The 15,394-nt window shown below is 46.7% G+C and overlaps 1 protein-coding gene across 8 annotated transcripts in view; it reads right to left on the minus strand.

Moving 5' to 3' along the window:
- SH3KBP1 (SH3 domain containing kinase binding protein 1) overlaps positions 1-15,394 on the minus strand; it is a 337,837-nt gene that overhangs the window by 26,191 nt on the left and 296,252 nt on the right. For all 8 annotated transcript variants that reach the window (XM_082447084.1, XM_082447088.1, XM_082447089.1 and 5 more), the window contains one exon: positions 9,452-9,537. In XM_082447084.1, the coding sequence (XP_082303210.1) occupies positions 9,452-9,537 (86 nt within the window). The remainder of the gene's footprint in view (positions 1-9,451; positions 9,538-15,394) is intronic.

The raw sequence follows: 15,394 nt of genomic DNA on the forward strand, positions 1-15,394 counted from the left end.
AACCATCCATCCATCCATCCAGTCACAGAAAGACTTCTAAAGGTGTGTACAACAAATTAACAGTGATTACCTCAGGGAGAGGCTGAGATACCAGGGGACTTTCACTTTCTAACTTCCTGAGTTCTTTCATTTTTTGAAAGTGAGCACCTTTTCCCTTTGTAATTGGGGGGTGGGGAGCAGCTCTTTAATATAAAAAGCCAACTGAGCAAATCATATGAAACGATATCCGATACAGCTGTCAAAATCTCAGCTGATTTATGTTACGTGTTCAAGAACTTTCCTATTTTCCAAGAACAGTAGTCACGGTAAGAATGTAGGTTGATACTTGGTTCTTCTCTCTATCCGAACTGCAGCTGTACCAACTACAACTCAGAAAGCGCCTGTTTTGTCTCAGCCACGCCACACCATGTCTATATTTTACAACAATCCTCTGAGGTAGGTGGGCATTAGTAACTAACCCTGTCATAAAGAAGAGGAAAATGGAGCTCAGAGTCACTCAACCTGGACTGCAGAGCTAGGAATTCAAATCCGAAGCCACCCCAAGAACTGGTATGCATTCATGACAAAGTTATCCCCAATGCATACATAAAGTGCCAAGAAAAAGAAGGTCAACATTGCTAGTCTCCCAGTAAGCCAAATGTGTTCAATTTTTAAATTGGAGATTATATCCTTTCTAGCAGGCAATGGCATTTGTTTTTTAAAATGTGCTTCATTAGTAAAATAAAAACCAGCAGTCCCTCAAATGAAAAGGCTTTTTTTGGGGGGGGGGGATTGGGGGTAAGTGAGTCTGTGAAATTCCAAAGATCATGAACCACCTCAGGAGAAAGGACTCACGCCTGGGGAGGTGGAGAGTGCCACTACAGGTCATCGGGAAGCTAAATAAAGATTCTCTGGCTTGAAATCAGGCCTCCCTGTTCACTGACACCTCATCTTTAGCTTGTCACCACCAGATCCAGCTTCCTTCTAATGGGGCCCCCAACCTCACTCCACAAGTGCTCATCACTTTCCTCATTTAATGAACCAAAGGCAGTGGGAAGCAGAGTGGGCTGAGGTTCCCAGACCACGCCCTAGCAAGAGTCCATGGCTAGAAGGAGTCTGAGAACTCAACTTTCCTCCTTCAGAAAGGGCAGTTTGTCTACAGTGCTGTTAGTATGACAAAGGGGTACTTGAGCATGGTTTCCTGGCAGGTTGTGTATCCCTCTGGATATTTACAAGTCAAAGAGAAGCCATAACAGGGCTCTGCCGATCCCTGAATCCACAGCCAGTGGGTGGAGGGGGCATCAAAGGCCAAGTAAATGCCACGTGCAACCTGAGAGCTGACTGTCACCTGTTCCCTTCTTGCTTCCACATTCATTCGCAGCTCAGAGGCCTCAGTGGGGCACACTGCGGATGTAACACAGGTTACTACATACGTCTCTTTGCTGTGTATAGACTACTTTGAACCCACTAGGTGTCCCTCTGCATTTGTATTCTTAAAGCTGAAAATGGTCTCAGAGTGTAGCAAAAGCAGAAGTGTTTAAGCAGCTGGGCTGAACGAAGAATGCCACGGCCCTGACCACAGAGAGGGAGGCGACCAAGATACCAGGGGAGGGCACACCACCCCTGCACACAGGTGAGCTTCTGGGGCTGGCCACAAGTCCACACAGCTAGCGGGCACTGTGACCCTCTCCAAGCCAAGACCCATCTGAAGGATGCTTGCTGCACACCCAAATGCCCCCCACCCAATCTCACCAGTCACTCGCTCTTGCTCAGGGCAGGCTGCTGGCTGTGGGTGGCTTGGGCAGGATGGCACTGTTCGCTCTCTGTGTTTTAGAATAATTCACACCCCCAGATACATCACTCCCAGGAGGTTATGCAACACTTATGATCGTCAGCCCCACTTGGATCTGTTTAACCTCCACCTGTGTTTCTACAGTTATCATGAAACTTTTCTTACTGGCACTTTGAATGTTTACTGCTTTTGTGCTTATTGGATGTGATGGGGTAGAAGTAGTTTGTGGAACCCATCAAAACTAAGCACGAACCTAATCAATGCGACAGACTGCCAAAGGCCAGGATTGCCCTGCTGGGGGCCAAGCAGGCAGAGGTGAGCACCTCAGTTTTGGTCTGGACCGATGTTTCTAACTGTGAAGATCTGTCAGTGGAACCCTGACAGATCAGACTCTTGGAAGTGCTGAGAAGGACAAGGGCTTGCCATCAACCCATCTTCTCTAAGACTGTGAGGTGATTTGGAAACCAATGCTGCTGGCCAGATTGACCTCGTTTACTCAGCACAAACCTAGGCTGTGAGCCCTAAGAATCTTAAGTGAGAGGTCGGGAACCAGGGGAAGGGGCACTGGATGGGGAGGCCCAGGCAGAGAACCTCTTCTGAGCCAAGGCTAAGGGCGGGGAGGAAACCAAAACCGGTCAGAGGGACTGACTAGGTTCAAGACCCAGCAATCACAAGCTCAACCTGTTTCACTTCCTTGGTATAAAGCATTTGACCCTAAGCACAATCTCTTTTGCTATCACCACACTTGAGAAATGCATAGTGCTTCTCAAATCATCCTGATACAAACTGAAGTTTGGTCATGACTGGTGTCCCTGGATAGGAGCCAGAGCTCCACACATGCACACCCCACAGCCTCATGTGCAGATTCGATGGTGACATAGCAGGGACCACATCTTCATCTCCTCTGCACGGGTAACGCCAGCCACCTTCCTGATCCCAAAGACCATGTCTGAAGGTCACTGGCAAAGGGACACTGTCTGTAAGAGTGAGCTGTGGCTCTCAAATGAAAGCTCTCACGTCAGAGCAACTAACCCCAAGAGAGCCGAGAGGTGTGGCTTGTTCACACACACGCTCAGCCAGCAGTCCTTCTGGAACACTCCAAATGTCACCCATGGTGTTCTTTAAGACAGGCAGGACACAGTATATGTTGTCCTATTAAACCCGAGAAATTGCTCAATGACCTGAAATGTTACAAGGCCCAGTAACTGGCTGTCTAATTCCAAAAGGGGAAATTTAAAACATAAAAACGGGGACAGAAAAACCAACAGCCCAAAGCCTAGGATCTAACTCTTCCCCTGAAATCTGTCCAAGAAATCCCAAGAAATGGTTTCTTATGGTAAAAGGCAGAAATTTCAAATAAGTTAAAAATTTAATCACTTGTTTATAGAGGTTTGGTGTCATATTGACAAAAATTTTGTGTTACTGGTCACTATTAAATTGCTTTATACTATATACAGTCTTAAGCTTTACCACACAGATTTCTAATTTAGCATTGATTAAATTTCATGTTTGTTGTTGTCCTTTCATTTAATATCCATTTAAACACTGGGTATTAAATCTTGGCAGAGTATCTAATCCCAAACATAACACCCTTTCTGTATGAAAATCAGATGCAAATGATATCATTTTTTTCCAGGGCAAGGAGAAAGAGGATGAGCGTTCTCTCAAAGGTCGTGGCAACTCCCTTGGTCCGTGCTTAGGTGAATAACTTAAATATATTTACTTTTTTGTATATAAACTCACCAGTTTCCAAAAGCTCTGAAACCATTTTCACACTGCGTTTCATAGAGATTCTCAGGAAATTAGATGGGCCATCCCAGGACCACAAGGCTGCACTCAATTGAGGGGACGCTGTCCCTAGCCCAGCTGTTCCTAACTCACCACTGGATTCTTGGCACTGACTGGGCTTCCTCAACTTCAGTGCTACTGACAGTGGCACCGGATCAGTCTTTGCTGCAGGGGCTGCCCTGTGTATTGTAAAATGTTTAACAGCATTTCTGGTCTCCACCCACTAGACGCCAGCAGCATCCCCACTCCCACCTCCACCCCCAATTTGGGACAATCAAAAATGTCTCCAGACATTGTCAAATGTCCCCTGGGGAGAATGGTTGAGAACCACTGATATAGACCAACCTCATATACTGGAAAATTTGGGCTCCACGGGTCAGGGGGAACTAGACTAGTTCAAATCCAACTCTGTGATTTACCAGTTGGTTAACCTTGCCCAATTTACCTGACTTTCTTCATTCCCTGTCCAGTCCCTGTAAAACGAGAGACATGACACCTCCCTCACAGGGCTGGTGATGATGAGAAATATATAAAATATACCAAACGTCTAGTAGGCACCCAGTGACTATTAGTTCCTTCTTTCCTTTTGCTTGCTCGCTCCCATTGCTATGATTTCACCACTATAACCTCAGGACAACAGTAGAGGGAGATGAAGAGAGGGAGCGTATGCTCTTCATTGCACTGGAGGAATGATTCTAACACTAGGACGTTATACCCACAGTTATGTTACTCAGAAGGAACTATCACAAATTGTACCTCAAAGAGGAATCAAAGATTATAAAGGCCTGTTATACCCCCAAATATTCCTAGAAAGCACTCCTAAGTCTTCCAAACGCTTTGTGATTATTCTATCACCATAGCTGTGACGATAGGTATCAATGCCCAGGTGGGCCCCAATTTAAGAAAACTGTGTAAAACAATACACTTGTTTAACACCTTGAAGGAACTTACTTGTATTACAAAAGGATTCCACTACAAGCTTTTAGAGAGCTTCCTTAACACATCTAAAACATAATCCTATTTATAAAAGATTGGTTTATAGACAACTCAGAAAGACCAACATAGTGGCTATTAAATAAATATACAAAGCTGTTTTATAAAGTGAGGCAAAGGTGTGTATACCTTTTTTTTGACATTGAGACCTCAAAGTGAATGCTCAGAAAATTTCAATTAGCTCTCTTTTCTTTTCAATAGCTTTACTGAAGTATAATTTAGATACCGTAAAGTTCATCCATTTCAAGAGAACAACTTAATTAAGTTTTAGTATTTACAGAGTCGTGCAACCATCAGCACAATCCAGCTTTAGAAACTTTCCAGCACCCCACCCAAAATCAATTAGCTCTTAATAGCACTCCCAGGGCATAGGTACGGAAGTGCTTTTACATTTCCTGGTCTGAATGAACCACAGGCCCAGAGGCATCGGTGAGAGATCCGAGGACAAGTTGAAGTTTGCCTTCAAAGCTTCCAAACCAGTTCCACATCCTAAGACCATAGACTGTAAAGCTGGTAATACTTGGCCCCAAACTGACTGGCATGTGAAGTGTGGGTCTGCGGGGTCAGTTGAAAAGATAGAGGGGAAATCAGCTTCCTCAAGTGAACAGGGGTGGTGTCCATGTAAAGAGATGGAAGTGGGAAAGGTATGATGAGATTTGAATAGAATGGAAAACAAGAGTCAAAACAAAGAAGGCAAGCAACTGAAGAGGAATGAGAAGGGCTTTTTTTTGAAGTCAATTAGTTGAAACTAGACAGCTCAGTTCCCAGGCTGCTTCGCACCTGGAGGCCTGTTGCTATGTGCTTTAGTGTGAAAGGAACAGAAAATCTCCGTAGCATTGAAATGTAACAATAAATCCCACCATGCCGTGGGAACTACAATATACTACATAATAAAAGTAAATGTTATGGCACTTGACTTCTCGGCCTCTAATCTCCCATTCAATCGGAACAGAGATTCTTCCGTCAGCAAGAGAAAACCAGACAATTTAATTTTCATTTCTATTCATGTGCAGGCCTGTGTTGGAGCTCATCCATGTTTCCTATTATGTTACTTGAAATATGGCCGCATAGTTTGATACAAACAGTATCTCAAACTGACATCAACAAGTTAGCTTTGGACCAACTGATTTCATTCTAAATTATCTCGGGCTGACAGATGCTGGTAGTTGCCCACACGAGATCTGAAAAAGCCATGTTCTCTAATTTAATATGATAATAATTTAAAATTATAGCTTTATTAAGAGGAAACACAGATTTATTTATAGCTAACAACGATGATTTCCAATGGCTTTCAAGGCTGTATTCTGTTATTCGCGGTGGCCCGCATTTGGATAGCTTCAATTGTCTGAATCACTAACAAAACATTCTGGTACAAATAATTTCCTTCTTGATTCAAAACAATGAACAAATGCTACAAAAGCAGATATACAAAAGCAGCCCTGAAGAGAGCCAGCCCCTTGGCAATGTCCTAATCTTGACCGACCCATCTGCAAAGAACATTTCTGCATCTGGACCTAAGACACTTTGCTTAAAATCCTCTCCTCCGTTGGCCCCTGTGATGTTGCAAGAGCCCACTTTTCCCTTAGATGAGGGCTTTGCACAAGGTTTAGTCTTGAGTTCTAGGTCCTTCTTTCTCTTTTCTCATGGTAAGGATTTTATTTATCTTCTTGACTTTATCACTTTTAAGCAAACAACAACATTAATAATAAGCATCTCATCAACTGATTTTACATAATTCTGGAAGACAAGGTGAGGAAGCTTAGAGAGACGTTAGAACTCTTTATAGAGAAAGAAGCTGAAGCTCAGAGAGTTGGTGTAAGTTACAGAAGGTCACCCAGCCAGGAAGCAGCAGAATCAACAGCACTCAAACCCAGGTCTGCAGACGCCAAGCTCTGCCCGCCTCTCCGGCCTCAGCCTCCACCTTCAAGTCCTCATCCAGCACTGACGTGGGATGTCCAACCAAATCTCAATGTCAACATGCTTAAATTCATCACGTTTCCCCCCAAACCAGTTCCTCCTCCGGATATGCTTGTTTCTACCCAAGTCATTTCCCCTCCACCAATCAGTCACCCAACCCTAAAACCTCAGAGCTAACAAATCATTCTCTCCTCCTCCCCACTCCCAAATCCCATCTGTTCCCGAGGACCAGCGATCATTCCCTCGCATTGCTGCTTGCGCAGCTACCCCTTGTTTCACCATCCTCTTCTGAGCAGCTCCACTCTGGCTCCCTCTCACTACCTCTCAGGCGAACTATCAAATAACCTGACTCCCTGACACCCACCTTCCCTTCATCTGATTGGTCCCACAAAGCTCCATCACTTATTATCTGAATTTTTAGACCCGATCATGTCACTTCAGTGTCAACCATCAACAGCTCCCGCTGCCTGCAGAAAAAATGACAAATCCATCCCTCTCAAACTCAATCCAGCCCCGACTTACATTTCCGGGTCAGCACCACCCCTCCACGTCAGCGCAAGCTCTCTGCTGCAGCCAGGCCGACCTATGCTCAGGTATCAGCCCTCCCCCTGTGATTTCCCTGCCTGCTTCTGCCTCTGCCTCTGCCTCTACCGAAGCGAATCCAACTTCCAGATCCAGGTAAGTCTGTCCCCCTTCATGGAGCCTGCCCTGACATCCTGGGCACCAAGGAGCAGCCCCAACTCTGATCAGTCTTACTTTCTACCACTCCGTCAGCATTTAGACAGACCGTCAGTGTTACACGTTCCATTTGCCGTCTTAGGGGCCGCAACAGACCCAAAGCCCCTGGAAAGCAGGGCCTGTGTATAAGTAGTATAACCTTGCACTTGAGCAGTAGGTACTCAAGGACTTAGTGGTTGCTTACAAGGCTGCCAGTCATCATTTCTGGCAATGCAAATAATATATACATTAAATTATTAGCTTCAGGAATTATAGTCTTCTGGGATTAATGTCTTCTTGGCAAAATGAGAGTGAGCCAAACCTCAGCATCTCTTTCTGGGCGCCCAGACACATACACAGTATGAACAGCTTCCATAGGCTAACCCTCCCCCATCAATGTCCCCAACGTTTCCAAACTAGCTTGTCAGACTGCAAAACCTTGGATTAGTGTTTTGGTGACAGCCACCTCAGCCATCTCCAGACCCAAAGAAAACAAGGCTCAGAGGCCAACGCTCTTCACAAGCAAGGCACAGCCCTGTGCATCCTGGAGGTGGGTGACACCTCCCTTCCTGTGCGGGGCCCCGTGTGACCCTCACTGTCACTTCGCCAACGGTCCAGCCTGCCTTAAAATGGGGCCCAAATGTTGAACCACAGCAGTAAAACCAGAACTTAATCAGGCTCATTCTGATGATTCCTTCCCATTCACAGCCAATCGCTGCTCTGCTCTTCTCTGCCCTTTAACCAAGTCCAAAGCTACAGCAGGCTAGTGTTTCTATTATTATTGCATCAGTCCAAGCTGTCAGAAGCTCCTGGTCACGCTTCCTGACTGGGCTTCTCAAAGGCTAAGTGAGGATGTAAAACAGTTTCTAGAACCAGGGCAAATACTTTTGGTATTTACGGTCACGACATATCCTACTCCCAAGCTGTCATAAGATCAGACCAGAGACTGCAGGTCAGCAGTTGCAAAGATGCAACTCTATTAGCAGGTTCAGAAGAAAACTGCACCCAGAAAAAAGTAACCCCAGGTGATAAGAACGCTCATGTTGGGCGCCCTAGTGAGCGTTCTCTTACAAGGCCTGCCAACTGTCGGACATTTGTTTCTAAACTGAGCGGCCAATGCAAATCATGCTGGAACCTTCCATGTCAAATCAATCCTTGATAGTGGCTGCCAGAGATTAGGGAAGAGGAGGGGGGAGGGACGTGTGGTTAGTGGTTATAAAAAGGCAACATGATGGATCCTAGCAGTGAGGGAAATATTCTGTATCTTGACTGTGGTGGCGGATACACAAACCTACACATGTGACCAAACTGCAGAGAACTAAAGACACATAAGTACCACTACAACTGAGGAGTCTGGTGGGGTGTATCAACGTCAATATCCTGCTTGTGACCTTGCACTACAGTTCATAAGATGCTACTGCTGGAAGAAACCGGGCAAAGGGTATGTGGTTCTCTCTGCACTGTTTCTTACAACTGCATGTGAATCTCTAATTATTTCAAAATAAAAAAATTTAACTTATGAAAGGCAAAGTCCAAAATGTATCCCTCTGTGTCATGTAGAATATGAGAGAGTGCTAACTTCTGACCATGACAGGTACAAACAAAAGATGTAAAGCTGAAAGAAATGGGGTCCCTGAATCTGGATTTCTTAAAAGGGCTGCCACCCCGTCAGACCAACAGAGGCCTCAACCAGCACGCACTTGACCGCACTCCACCCACGCACATCCCCCCAAAGCCCTCTGCCTTGTTTACCCACGGACTCGAGGTACCCTCCCATCTGTCACATGGTGGTATCTTGACCTCGGGAAAACTCACGTTCGGAACTAAGTGGCAATTACCGCACCAAAGCTCATTTTTAACTCAAAGTCAAAACACTCAGTGCTGTGTCTACAGTGAATTCTGCTATGCTGTATGTCCATCCATTCACCTTTTTAGACTAAATACATAAATTGCTGGAAAATATGAATATAAGTGCTAATGCCCACTTCTCCAAAAGGTCTGTTCAGCATTTCTTTTCGTTAGACCTTGCAAGGAATTTTTCCTAAGGCCGGGGAGAGTAAAAATCCCAGGCGTTCTGTTTTAACGTGGAAATCACCATCACTTCCCATCTTTACAAGACTGCGACATCTAAAACCAACTGAGGGTTGTTAGCCTTGCATTTAAATGGCTGTGTTAGTTCTCATCAGGCTGGTGGAAGGGGCAAACCAAGCTCTGTGGTTCTTTTAAAGTTTTGCAAAGAGAAGCGAGAATGCTCTCCTTACTCACCGATGTCATTGCTGCGGTCCGAGAGGTCCTTGTCCAGGATGCCAGATATCGAACTGCCCGCCAAGTCGATCTTTGGACCGTCACCCCTACATTAAAGACACAAGTCCGGGCATTTAATAATTGGCGTGTGTCCTTGCCATTTTGTCAGCTTTCTCGCTGCACACAAGTTAAGGAGTGTGCTGCATGGGGGATGGGTCACACTGTCGCCTCGGGGTGACCAGCGGGAGCTGACAAGCTGTCTAGCCACATGGGCCTTGGTGCAAACCGGCCGACAGACTGGAGGCCTCCTCTCCCACACACATTTTCAGAGATGGCTATTTTAATAACGACTGTTCAGCAATGCACCTTCAGCCACAAACCCTCCTGTTGGTCCACAGGGCACGACGTGGGGCCCGCTCCTGCCCCATGGCCAAATAAGCACCAGCAAACGATAAGCAGGAGCTTCCCTTTTAAGGAGCCAGGAATTTAGCCAATGTTGCTTGTCAAAGGTCGGCTACTTTTAACCTTGAGAAAAAGGGTTTCTGGCCTGGAGCGGAGGCATCAGCCAGGCTGTTGACAGGCACAAGGTGTCAAGTTGAGATCTGGCAGCCTGGAAGCTGGCGCTGGGGCATGGGCCTGTAAAATTAGACAGCTGTTGGGTGGGTGGCCCTGTGCCCATCAGGACACGAGAGACTTCCCTCTCTATCTGGGCTAGGAGCAGCCCTTTGGGATGATGCGGACAGGCCCCCAAGACGATGAGAGAAGCAGCCCACTCATGCGTGGGCAGAAGGTTCCTCCAAATCCCTCCGAACGGGCAGCTCTGTGGACCCTTTCAGGCGGATGAGCCCTGAACAAGATTATCCAACGTCTGTGATGGCAAGTGAAATAGGAAAAGATCCTTGACCTTAAAATGAGAGATTCTTGTCCATAAAATGAGAGGGAGAAGCCAAGTAGTTGTTCCCGGGAGAGCAACAGAAATAGTCCATCTCATAGCCCCCCTGTGCTCACCAGGCAGCCAAACCACACAACGAGTAACAGATTTATTCCAGGAGCACTTGTCAAATACCCACCACGCTGGGGGTGATGAGTGGGCCAAGCCAGGTCGTACCTACTCTGCAGGGTCTCGTGGTCTAAATGGGAGAAAGAGACAGACAGACAAGCTGGAGCCCACACGGCATAGGCTGGGTAAGATACAGGCACATCCAGGTCTTAAGGGAATCAAGAACTGGGTCAAGACACAGATCTGCGGGGCGGGCTGGGAGCACACAGAGGAGGCGGCATTACAGTTGGGCCTTGGAGGAAAAGGGACAGAGGACATATCAGTAAGAGGCATGACGGAGCAAGGACCCAAGGGTAGGTGGGAGTGCCCAGTGTGGCCGGGCTAAAGTCTGAGATCCTCACAGAGCAGTGAGAGGAGAAAGGTTGGCAAAGGTCAGACGGTGCTGGGCTGAGTCCCTCGGGGTTCAGTTTGTCCTGGAGGCAATGGGGACAGAGGAAAGCTGAAGCTGGCGACCTGTAAAGCTGGAGGTAAGGAGCAGACTTCTGGGTTCCCCACCCAAGAAGGGGTGATGGGGGTGGCATTCAGCGAGACATGTGTATCCTTGTGACAGTGGAGAAGGCCCAGTAGACAGAGGTGGCTTCCCTCAGCTCCCAAGTGAATAAGACTGACTCTTAACCTCAAGCACCCTCGGCCAGAAGACAAGCAGAGGTGAGAACTCCAGGGAACCAGGGCTGGGCCGAATGGCTTAGTCTCCACCAAGAGAAAGTACAGCTCTAAGACTGTGTATGTGCCTTAGGAGACTGCCTCACCTCAACCTCCCAAGGCTGTGGGACCCCCGGGCCAAGTTTCTGTAGCAGACCCCCTCTCCACCACCCACCCCGCCGGCTACCAAAGCTCAGGCCCCACGGGGCACACTCCCTTGGACAGACACCGAGCCAACAGGAGTGGCAGGATTAAGGATGTTTATTTCAAAACACTTTATTGGCAGGGCCCGAGCATCTGCTAACTTGAATGTAAACTTCTGAATCAAATGTTTTAGAAATGTGGTATTATTAGTAAGAAAGCATTTTCTTTCTTTTTTTTTTTTATTCTTTAAATTTTTGGCTGCACTGGGTCTTCGTTGCTGCACGTGGGCTTTCTCTAGTTGCGGCGAGTGGGGACTACTCTTCGTTGCAGTGCGAGGGCTTCTCATTGCGATTGCTTCTCTTGTTGTGGAGCACGGGCTCTAGGCGCGTGGGCTTCAGTAGTTGTGGCACGCGGGCTCAGTAGTTGCGGCTCGCAGGCTCCAGAGCGCAGGCTCAGTAGTTGTGGCACACAGGCTTAGTTGCTCCGCGGCATGTGGGATCTTCCCAGACCGGGGCTCGAACCTGTGTCCCCTGCACTGGCAGGCAGATTCTTAACCACTGTGCCACCAGGGAAGCCCAGCATTTTCATTTTTAAAAGTTCTTGAGGGCTCTTAATCTTATTACTTAGTATCTACAGAGCCTGAAAGATTTGGTGCTGTCATCTTCCTGACTCAGAGACTGAACTCAAGTTATACTCACAGCCAGACAGCTCTGTCCTTTTGGGAACACACCAAGGATTAAAATTTACGAAAACACATGTTCTGTCCAGGGAGAGAGGTCCCTCAGGCAAAGAAAGTCCAGTTAATTCCACTGACCTTTTTTTTTGGCCAAAGGTGAGGATGGTTGGAGGTGACACCCTGGTGGGCAGCTGGGGAGAACGTCATTTGGGGGGGGTTGGAGGTGCAGATGGGGGAAGGAGCTTTGCACGTCAGTGAACCATGTGTATCTCAGAACAACTCGGCTGCTTCTGAACATGTGGCTTATTCGTGCATTTTGGTAACTGTGGATCTTGGAGCTACCAGTTCCCTCTTTGGTTTGATACCTGGAAGCTTCTAGTCCAATGTGAGCCTCTCTCTCTCGATGGGGGCCGTAGAGAACTCTATGCCCATTGCGGTGCTCATCCGATCTTGGGCTGTATTACTTTTCTGCCCTTATTTCCCCTTTATTGTCACTCTTAACTATTTTATTCTTTTATATGCATTTTTGAAAGTTACCTCCAAGCCTTTGGGGAACAGGGCAGGGTAAAAAGAAGTAATTTTTAAGAACAGGGTGTATATCAATAGTATTTAAAACGTTCATCTGGGGGTCTATGCTAAAGAGATAGTCTGAAATACCCAAATGGGTTTTGCGGATCAAGATGTTTATCATAGCATTATTTGTAATAAAGAAAATTGAAAAGAACTGGAGTCTTTCATAAATAGGGGAACAGTTGAATAACCTATGATATTTGATGGACTTTTATACAGCCATTAAAATGATACGTATAAACAGTTCATGACAACAGGGACAGATGCTTATGTTACAATGTCAAGGCGACAAATACAAGTTAAAAATGACATACACCTCACTGCACATGCACCCACATGCCCTTCTGATATATTAGGAAGAGGGATTTTTCTTTTAAGGCTAGAAGAACATGTATTTATAGTGGTTATTCCTGGGGAGTCTGATGGGTGATTTCTAGCACCAGCCCAGCACCTGGTACATGTCAGGAGCTGAAAAATACTTGTAGAATTAATGAATATTTGCCTTTTTTTCTGAAATGGGAATGCATTATGTATTTATAATAACTGCATTATTCTCTAAAGACATAACGTTGTATGACATTCAGTATGACCGCACCTATGTAAAACCAATGAAAAACAAACCAAAATATACACAGGAAAAAGATGGGCAAGAAACAGTCCAAAATGTTAATAGCAGTTGTCTCTGCGATAAGCCTATAGGTAAATTTTTCATTCCTTTTAAAGTTCACTCTTTTTTTTTAAAACTTCACTTTTAACAACAGAGATTTGTACAATTCAGGCAGCTTACGTTCGCTCTCCTTTCTCCCCAACAGTATCATCCAGGTAAAAGATGAGATTGCCTGGCCCCTACCTACAAACTCTCCTTTAAGGATCTCCCCGACCACAGGTGCCTCTGTGATCCCCTGTGACCACACCTGGAACTCACCTGGGAACCATTTGGGGGGGATGGAGTTACAAATCCTACACTGAGAGGTCCAGGTCATGAGGGATCCCCCCACCCGAAGAAATAGGAAATAGCAGCTGTGAGTGACCCCTCCCCAGATTCTAAAGCGCCAGCCGTATTCTGAAAGGAAGGAGACTGGGGTCCCCCCATCTCTCTAAGTAAGTCCTGATCCCTCATGCCAAGAGCAGACACAGGCTTTCGGCTGAAATTATCTTCTACACAGGGCCAGAAGCAAGCCTATTTTGAAAACACAGTAGGTGTAGTTTAAAAAAGGTTCTGATCCTTCCAAGTAGGGAAGCTGCAGCTGGTGTTTTGACAGTGTTCAGACTGTGGGTGTGGAAGCATTTTACAATGTCTATTTGTAAATGCCTTTCACTGTATTTATAGACGTTTACAACAAAGCTAATGAATTTCAGTTCCGAAAAACAGCAGAATTTCTGAAATTCTTCAAAGCACACGTTTGGAGCAGGTGACACCCAATGAGGCTGCAGCTCTCGATGGTCCCTGTTCTCCTCCAGTCTGCCCAACACATGGGTACCATTTTGGCAAAAAAGATGTTACTAAATTCAACAAAAGAGGAAAAAGCTCATACTTTTGTAGTTTACTAGCTCCTGCGAGGGTTTGGTTTTTTTTATGGTGAGTTTCTATGCCCACAGCTGTTAAATAAAGGGAGAAAATAGAAGAAAGCAGGCACATCCCCATATAGCCAAATATCGGAACATGGCTGCCCTTACTCATCTCTGATTGTTAAATCAAAATAATGTTATTTTCTTGTATTTCTTCAGCAGGTTTGGTTATGGATATTTAAAACACGTGACTTGGATAGGCAACTAGCAACTAAGAGTCTCCTTGCTTCGCTGGCCAGGGACCCTAAATCGCAGGGAACAGGTTGACCAGCCCAAGGACACCCAGCAGGAATAAGTGGAACCGACAATCCCACAGAAGTAACAGCAGCACCTACGCTTTACTGACTGCCTGCCACAAGCCAGGCACTAGGATAAGCTCCTTCCACGTATGATTCAATCGCCCCAACTGCCCCTTGAAGTATCTACTCTGCATGGCAGACACGGAGCTGCACCACCCAGAGCCCCCTTCTGTGAAGGGCTGGTCGCCCCCGCCGGTGGAAATGCTGTTGGCCCCTCCAGGGACCACCTCAGCTGCAGAGAGCCTCCTTGGCCTTTCCAGGGCGGCCCACACTTCACGGTATAAAAGTCTCAGCCATCTCAGCCCAACAGAAGACAACTCGGAGGGGCCATTTTAGCCCCAAAGCCCCCATGGACTTGGCCGAGGCTTTGGGGAGCCAGCATCACAACTTTTCTCCCTCTGCCCAAAGCGGCTTCCTTCTCCCTCCCCACAGGCACTGAACCCTACACAGATCTTGCATACTAAAATTTGCTTCCTGGAGAAGCCCACCTGTGCGGCCCTGCTTTTCATTATATAGATCAGGAAACTCAGGCTCAGTGAGATGAAGTCACTTGCTGCCAAAAGGTCATAAAACTAGTTGAATGGTGGGGTCTGGATTTGAACCTACTAACTCTGCCTCTGGAGCCCAAGCTCTTGACCGCTTCTCAAAGCTGCTTCACTCAGCCTCCTGGTCCTGGAGACGGTGAGTCACCGAGGATGCCAGGCAGCCTGTGTCACCACAGCTCACTGCCAGCTGGGTGAATTGCCTTTGCTCCCCGAGTTAAAAAGTACTATTAATAAACAAAAATCCCATACCCGACCCACCCAGAGGGGCCTACTCTTTCCACTGAGACCTGAGACGTGAGATGGGGCACGTGAACAGTTGGAAATGTGGAAGATGCGCCACGTGCATCCCTTGAGAACATGAGCTCAGCAAGTGGCATGCCCCAATTTAGCCCAAGTTGGGACAGTTAAGACAAGACGTGTGGCCTGGAAAAGATGCTGAAGTGCACAGGAAGCCGAGGC

Source organism: Balaenoptera physalus (genome assembly GCF_965194825.1).
Source record: "Balaenoptera physalus genome assembly, chromosome: X".
NCBI lineage: Eukaryota > Metazoa > Chordata > Mammalia > Artiodactyla > Balaenopteridae > Balaenoptera > Balaenoptera physalus.